The 8,422-nt window shown below is 44.4% G+C and overlaps 1 protein-coding gene across 1 annotated transcript; it reads left to right on the forward strand.

The window, feature by feature from the left end:
* Positions 1–1,466: 1,466 nt before the first annotated feature.
* Positions 1,467–5,428, forward strand: NKX3-1 (NK3 homeobox 1). The gene is made up of 2 exons (XM_024213526.1): positions 1,467–1,827; positions 5,013–5,428. The coding sequence occupies exons 1-2, from the start codon at positions 1,467–1,469 to the stop codon at positions 5,426–5,428; spliced, it is 777 nt and encodes a 258-aa protein (XP_024069294.1).
* Positions 5,429–8,422: the final 2,994 nt, after the last annotated feature.

An 8,422-nucleotide genomic window follows, 5' to 3' on the forward strand; every position in this document is an offset into this window, starting at 1 on the left:
TTTTACATAAATATTCCTGTAACGTTTGCTACTTACCAGGACTGAATGGGCCAGATCACTGGGCTAACTCCAGTGAAATTAAGGACATTACAGTGGGGATTAATTTGATCCTGTGAATTTAACTAAAGATTTGCTCCCCACAATACTCAACCCCTCCCTGTATTTGGGGTCAAATCATGTAATGGCCAAAAACTAATTGTGAGCAAACACCAAACTGATGAGCGAGAGAAGGGGTCGCATATTTGCGTCTTAAACAACAGAGGATCGAATGAGGGTTTGCAAGTACACAAAGGGATACACTATCCCAGCAGAATAGCAAGGGCGGCTTCCCACTGAGAAAGGAAAGACATACAGCTCTTTTCCCTGTTCTGACCACTACTGGCTGCCTTACATGTCTATCTCCAGGTATTCCTGCAAGCATGAAAAATGGTTACTGTCAGTCAGAGTTAAGGGGCTATGACTTGATGTAAGAGTCCCCACCGTCCCCGCACCACAGGTATGTGACAATGTGCAAATGCTCATGGATCCTACCCCAGCTCTGCCACCAACTGCATGACCTGAGCACCTCAGAGCTCAGACCCTCTCCTACAAAAAAAAAAAAAAAAATGCCAGGAGCTGTTTAATAACCACAGTGAATCAGGACCTCGGTTTTATTTCTGACCCAAAAGATTCTATCATGTTAACACAGCCCACAGAAAAATATCATTATTAAACACCTATAAAAGGCCTAAATATCTTTAAATACCAGAACTACTATAAGTATTCTACACAATGCAAATTACTTTCCACCATACAACCAACACCACCTTCTCCCCCTAACACTGACACCCAGGCCTGCCCTAAAAACCCTCCCCCCAAGCAGAGGGAGAGATGCCAGAGATTACACAAAGTCCACTAGGGACTTTGCTATTGATTAAAACAACAAGGAGTTCAGTGGCCCCTTAAAGACGAACAGATTTATTTGGGCATAAGCTTTCGTGGGTAAAAAACCCCACTTCTTCAGATGCAGGTTTTTAACCCACAAAAGCTTATGCCCAAATAAATCTGTTCATCTTTATGGTGCCACCGGACTTCTGGTTGTTTTTGTGGATACAGACTAACACGGCTACCCCCTGATATTTGCTATTGACTGGAAGGCTCTCCGATACCAAGGTGATGGGCAGCAATATAAAGGCGCCTTATGATTTCGATAGAGAGAGAGAGAGACTTTGCAAGTCCCCATGGACACAGCATGCCAGGAGCAGCAGGGTCTGGCAGTTTCCCTTGGCACTGAGAACACACCGAGGAGGAATCTCACTGCTCAGGAGCGGTGGGAGCCCAGGAAGCTCTCCAAGGGCGTTCACTGCTGTCCCGGGCTCCAATCAGACCCAGGAGGCTTGGCTGGCTGGCTTATAAATGCAAAGCAGGGAATGTTGCAAAGTGAAAGTGCCTGTGGGCTTCTCCCTGGTGGACTTGCGGGGCGGGAGATGAGCTCCCGGGCACCCCTTCCAGGAAGGCAGGAGGGACAGGGCAGCACAGAGCCCCCCAGAGGCAAGAGCCACCCCTGGGCCCCGCAACAGCAGCAGCCAGCGGGGAGGAGCCTTCCCCAGGGCTCGCTGCCCCACTCCTCCAAGCCGCTCACGTCCTTCCTCATCCAAGACATTCTGCGGGACGGTGCGGACCGCGGAGCTGCGGGGAACGGGAGGAAGAGCCGGGGATGCTGCGGTGCCTCTAGCCCGGAGCCTGCGCTGGACAGTGCAAGCTCCGCTCCCCAGCAGCCAACTGGGAAACCCCTCCCTGAAGGGGTCCCCCCGCCACCCCCGGAGCAACCAGGAGAGCCAGACGCAGGTAAGCAGCTGCTCAGCCGCCGGCGCTTCCCCTGTCCCCACGGGCGCCTGGCTCTGCAAGACTTTCCCCACGCTTGCACGGCTGTAAATCACGGCTCCCCCTCCTAGTCAGCAGAGACCCTGCAGCCTAAACCAGGAGCAGCTCCTCTGCCTTTGAGCGCTCAACTGAACCCAAGCGCTCTGTTCCTAAGGTGGCGGGGGGGCACCTCCAGATCAGGCGGAAGTGGCGCATAAGTGGGATCTCTGCAAGGGAAAAGCAACAGAAATAGCCACTGTCTGCACAGATTTATTCCCCCCGCCCAGAGGAGCTCAGGTCCTATTTAGGCACCTCAACAAGTGTGAGGTTTTGGTTTTTTTGCAAATTTGCCCCTGAGCATTTTTTTGAAAGACATATGACCCCGCATGAGTCCATGGGAGAACCCCGAAAGAAAGACCCCCCTCTAATCAAGCAGCCAGAAACAAGATCTCCCCCCCCCCCTTAGTGCCACAGCTGCGTGTTTAAAGAGCTCCTGGAAGCTCCCTTTATTTTTATTCTGGCCTGGTAAATTTGCTGCATTCACCATCACTGATTACTTTAATCTAATACTAGGTCTTAAAATCCCATTTGTTGAGTAGAAGCTCTTTGTGACAGGGACTGGCTTTTGGTTCTGTCTGTCCAGCACCTACCACAAGGGGGTCCTAGCCCATGATTGGGGCTCCACAGAATAAAAAAATATTGTGTGGATTTACTTTAAAGGGCATCTTATTGTTCATGAACCTGCTGCTGAGTCATTTTTAAGGTGGTGCGTTTCTGGGACCTGTGTATTTACAGGTCGGGGCAGCAAAACACAAAAGGTTGCAAATCACTTGGCGCTTCCTTTAAAGAATGGTGACATTTAAATATCAACAAGTTTCTCTAGCATGCACCTGCATGATTGTGGGAGGGGGTAAGAAAGAGAAGCTGCTACAAATTTTTGAAAATTGTTGGTGTTGGGGAAGCAGTGGAAATCACTGCACGCTCCAGGGAATGCTGAAGTCTCTCTCCATCATGTTTTTTATATACAAGAAGGGGGGTCAAACACATGTAAGCTCTTTGGGGGACAGGACTGATCTATTTTATGTCTGTACAGCACCTACCACAATCCGGCCCCAATCCTGATTGGGATATTCAGGAACTACTATAATATTAATAATAATAATAAGACACTTTAATCAATCACTTTCTTGTTAAAAGGGATCTTTCCAGGTGAAATTGACCCTGAAGTTCAAAGAAGTTTTCACAAAACCAAAGATCAAGAGAAATGTGTCAATGAACTTAAAAAAAAAGGAGTGGGGGTGGGATTCCCTTGGAAATTTACTTAAAAAAAAATCCCTTACATTGAGCCAGATCCTCAGCTGGTGTAAATCTGCACAACTCCACTGACTTCAGCAGAGCTAAACCGATTTGCACGAGATGAGGAATGGCCTATTGTTTCCAACCCAAACATTTCAACATGGGAAACTGGCCTATTTCCATTGTCCATGCTGAATGAAATAATAATTAAAAAAAAAAAAAGTAACAAACTGCATAAATAGTGACAAGTTCATTTGATTTTAAGGTTCTTTCGGTTTTAGTAATTGTATGGGGTCATTTAGCACCACAAAAGCAGGACATTGCTGTTCTTATTTTTAACCTGACGTTGTCTCTTTAAGAAATCTTTCAGACTGGGGGTTTTAGTTATGGAGAGCTTGATCCTGAAAAGTGCAGAGCACTCCCAGCTCCCACTGTCTTCGATCAGAGCTGTGGGCGCTCAGCACCTGTCTGGATCAGGGCTGAAGTGACAGAATGATTCTACTGGAAATAAGATTAAGGTGACATGTCTGGTTGCTACCTCTGAGCTGTGATGGCCATCAACAATGCCCTAATTCCTTCGCTCTGCTCTCCTGTCACATTAAAACCAGCATGTACTAGTGCATCTTTCACGTGACAAGTATCCTCTTTATCCCTCTAAACTTGCTCAGCAATGCCACAGCAAAAAGAGCAGCATCAAGGAGACACTTCTGATCTCTTTACCCTGGATATATCAAAAGTTCAGCCTTCTAGCAGTAAAACTCCCACCTGAATGGTAACTTGTGTAGGGATCCAGATCCTGTTCCCATTGACATGAACTGGAAGCTTTGCCATTCACGGGGATGGGGTAGGACTGAGTTGAGACCCCAAATTTTCAAACTTGGGTGCCTTAGGCGCTAAGGGACTGATCCTGCTGCCAATTAAAGCAGTGGAAAGTAGCAGTACCTCTATGAAAGTAAGTGGAATGTGTGTGGGAAGAGAACTGGGCCCCTAATTTTATACTGATCCACCTGAATAAGGTTTTTTTTTTTTTTTTTTTAAGGCTATATATATATCTATAGATATATATATAATGGCCTGATTTCAATGACAGTAGCAGGTGCTCAGCACCTCTGAAAATCAGACCCACTTTTATGGGTGCCCGGACATACACCTGGGCATCCATCTTTGAAAAGGTTGGCCGATGACTACAAATTACTAGGACTGCCATCCCCAAGCATTCGAAACTCAGGAGATGTGCCTTAAAAAACAACAAAACAAAACAAACCCTACATTAGGAGGATGGTGGGGTCTGGTCTCGTTTTTTAATTTGCTATATAGTTGCCATCTGAGCCTTTGGGGCACACTGACTTCACATTTCCAAACTTTTCTCTGCAACATGAGGGTAGAAACTGACTTTCTTAAAGTGAAAGCTGAGATTCTCACATAAATCACAGGACTCCAGAATCTAGGGCTTTAAGAAAAACACCAACTATTGCAAGACTCACAATAAAATCCCAAGAGTTAGCAACACTTTTTTATTTGTATTACAATAATGCCTAGGAGCCCCAGTCAGGACCCCATAATGGTGACACTCGTGAGTACAGAAGAAAAAGGCATTTTCACAACAGAGGAACATATTTTTAAGAGTATTTAGGTGCCTAACTCCCACTTACATCAATGGGAGTGAAGTGCCTAAATACCTTCAAAAATCTGGCCCAGAGTGAACACTGTATCAAAATTCAGGGGCAGGGGAGAATTATATACAAAAGCTTTTTGAATTTTTAAGCTCACGTGAACATGTAAAAATGTCTCCAGGATGACAATGGAATTGTGTGCTCTCGGCAAGGCAAACGCCTGAGAACAAGCTGTTCTAACTCCCCTCTTCCCTCCCACAGAGGCATATACGGAGACCAACCTGTCAGACTGTGAAAACCCTCTGAAATCCTCACCGAGCAACCAAAGGACCCCAAAGCAGCAAAAGCGCTCACGGGCAGCCTTCTCCCACACTCAGGTCATCGAGTTAGAGAGGAAGTTCAGTCATCAGAAGTATCTGTCCGCCCCGGAGCGAGCCCATCTGGCAAAGAACCTGAAGCTCACTGAAACCCAGGTGAAAATCTGGTTCCAGAACAGAAGGTACAAAACCAAAAGGAAGCAACTAGCCTCAGAACTCCGTGGACTCGATAAGAACTCAGTTTTCCCAGTCCTTAAAGAGGATGATGTCTCCAAGGCCTCTCTGATTTCTGTGTATAACAGCTACCAGTACTATCCATACCTGTACTACTTGAATGGCTGGAGTCCCTCTTTGTGGTAACTACAGCTAAAGACTTCACCTTTTCCAAAGAGAAGCTCTTTTTATTTTTACTGTTTTGCTTTTTCTAATAATGGGGCGGGGGGAAGCACTTCTGATCAGATTTTCAGTGATGCCGAGCACCCTGCATGTCCTTTTCCCTTCCAGGGGCCTTGCAAGGTTCTCGACACTGCTACAAGTCTAGGATAACATTTTCCAAAGCACCTAATAATAAATGCCATGCTCTTGTATAGCACTTTCCATAGGTAGATCTTACAGTGCTTTAGAAAGAATTACAATCTCCATTCTGCCAATGGGGAAACTGAGGTACAGAGCAATTAAGTGACTTGTCCAAGGCCACCCAGGGGCAGAGCCAGGAATAGAACCCAGCCCCCCCGAGTTACAGTCCAGTGCTCTATCCACTATAGTGTCTGCCCTTTTCTCTCACTGAAAGTCAAAGTGACTTAGGCACCCACATGCTTAAGTCTTTTTTCAAAGTGGGACTTAGGTGCTTTGGAAAAACTTTAGCCCTATGCACAATCAGTGTGTAAAAACTAAGTAATGATGATGGTTTTGCACAGCAATTGTCTCAGTGTGTTCATCTAGGCCACTAACTCTGTGACACTGCATAGTAGATTTAATATTTAAATACCTGGTCTTCTCAAACAGAACATAGGTGGGGCACTGAATGGAAAAAAATGGAGTCTGCATTTTTTTTTTTTTTTCATTAAATGGAAACTAAAAGAGCCATGTGGTCCTAGGGTGAAGACTCAGATATATTAGAACTATGTCAGCTAACATAAACCCCATTTAAGTATGTGCACCACTGCTCTTTACTGGCTAGAATTAGAACTGCATAACTATGTGTCATAGCACCTGTACTGCTCGTGAAAGTAGAGTCTCCTTTAGCTCAAGTGGTAAAGACCTTTGGTTTGAAGTAGAAAGTGTGCAGTTCTATCTCTGCTGTGTCATGAAGTGATGTGTAGCCATGATGCACTGCATAGTAACAAACATGAAATACTAGGCAACAACAGAGTTGTTACCATATGCAATAAATATTTTGAGCAGGATCCTCGGCGGGTATAAATCGATTCTCTGATTCTGAAGGAACCGTGCCAATTTACACCTGCTCATGTTCTACAGCCTACATACCAATGTATACCACCACTAACTTAGCAGCACGTACCAAACCAGAAGATAACAAGAAAGTCAGTATCACAATGACAGATCTGTTTTGCATATCATCACACTGATGCTGTTTGAACATTAACACATAGAATAATTCTATTAAATAGCCTAAGTTTTCAGCCTTCCTAACAGTTTAAAAGAGAAGCAATTGTTTGTAAAATTAGATGAGACAAAGCAGCCTAGTGCTTTAAGAAAGGCTCACTGGCTCGGTATTGCTGTAAAATGTTCTTATGATCACAGAGTTAAATGATCTTATCGTTGTTAATCACACTCACCATTGGAACAGACTAACAGAGGTGATTCCTGCTTCCATTTGATACATACTGTACTAGCCTGATGCTGCATGGTGCGGAGCATCTTCTCTTCTATAGTGGGAAGTGAGAAAACTCCGCACTTTGCAGTATACAAGGGAAACATGGGATAAAGCTTTTATGCCTGGTGGTTAAGTGAATAGCAATATTTTGACCTCAGTCTGTTCAAAGTAGCAGTGATGGCTTTTAGGAGCAAAGGAAATGCCTGCCCATACATAAAGTTTGAGGCAACATCTATTGTGGAGGAAAGAAATGTTTTAAAATATAAATGAAATAAAAATTGGGAGGGGGGGAATTATGTTAGATCATTTATAATTTCAGTGGACCAAATTCTCAGCTAGTACAAATCACCATAGTTCTATTGATTGGCAATTTACACCCTCTGAGCATATGTGGGTTTTTTTAATCTATCCAGTTCTTTATAATGATGCCCCTCATTGCAATATCTGAGCACCTCCTAAAGAGAATTAAAACCCCCCAAACCACAAAAAGTCAAAGGCCTAATTTCCCTCCCTTCTCCTCAAGGCAGTTGGGGCTGCACATTGTTAGAGTGATTGCTACCGGACGGGAATTGTAATCATTTCTTTTCAGAGACAAAGGGTGCGGGGAAATGAAGTAATATATTTTATTAGACCAGCTTCTATTGGGGAAAGAGACACGCTTTCAAGATTACACAGAGCTCATCTTCAGGTCTGGGGAATTTTTAGAAATCTTATTTTTCATGAAAATATCTTTGAAAATTGAACTTTTGTCTCCCTCCTCCCCTCAACCCAATAGATCTGCAAACCGCCCACTCACAAGTATCCTTACTCAAGCCAGGAGACTCCTATTGTAAGCCAGGATTACTTATGGGAGGAATAGTTTACAGGATCAAACCCATTAAGGTGAACAATTCACCAATGCGGCAAATTTATGGTCACTGCCACCGTGTAAATTATTTGAACTACATGAAAGGATACCTGCCTGTTTTCTAACTAGTCGGAATGTAACTTCTAGTATCTCCAGATAACATTTTTCTTCCAGCTCATTCTTTATTTAGAACCTATTCATTCTGAAAGGATTCAGTCCTTTCTCTCAGTCAGCATTAAGAGTAGAAGGTCATCTCTGGGCTGTTACAATATGTTTCGAACTCAAGCACGCTGCTTATCCACTTTCCAAAAGAAGTGATCATACAGTACTTTGAACAAAAGATTCCTTAGGGTCCTATCCTGGGGCCCTGACTCACTTGAGGAGCCCCACTAATGTCAATGGGATAGGATTACTCAAAGGAGAAATAGCTGCGGGAACAAGCACCGAATGCAGAAATCCACAGGCACGTTTGGGCCCAATTGGGCATGACTTGCACCTTGTGCCATCATTGACACCAGTGCAAAATGGGTGCAAAACACTTACCATGCTGATTTGGTAGCTTTACATGCCTATTTTACACTGGTGCAAAGCTCCTCATTCTCTGTTGCCCTGCACCTTGTGTGGTCATTTAAATCAGTGCAAAGGGGGTGTAAAACGTTGCCTAATCAGA

The sequence above is a fragment of the Terrapene carolina genome, unplaced genomic scaffold (assembly GCF_002925995.2).
Source record: "Terrapene carolina triunguis isolate 2854851 unplaced genomic scaffold, T_m_triunguis-2.0 Scaffold53, whole genome shotgun sequence".
NCBI lineage: Eukaryota > Metazoa > Chordata > Testudines > Emydidae > Terrapene > Terrapene triunguis.

Excerpts from the sequence above, each read along its gene's own strand:
- NKX3-1 (XM_024213526.1), top strand. The coding sequence starts at position 1,467 with ATGAGCTCCCGGGCACCCCTTCCAGGAAGGCAGGAGGGACAGGGCAGC. Across the intron at positions 1,828-5,012 it reads ACCAGGAGAGCCAGACGCAG|AGGCATATACGGAGACCAAC; the intron begins GTAAGCAGCTGC and ends TCCCTCCCACAG.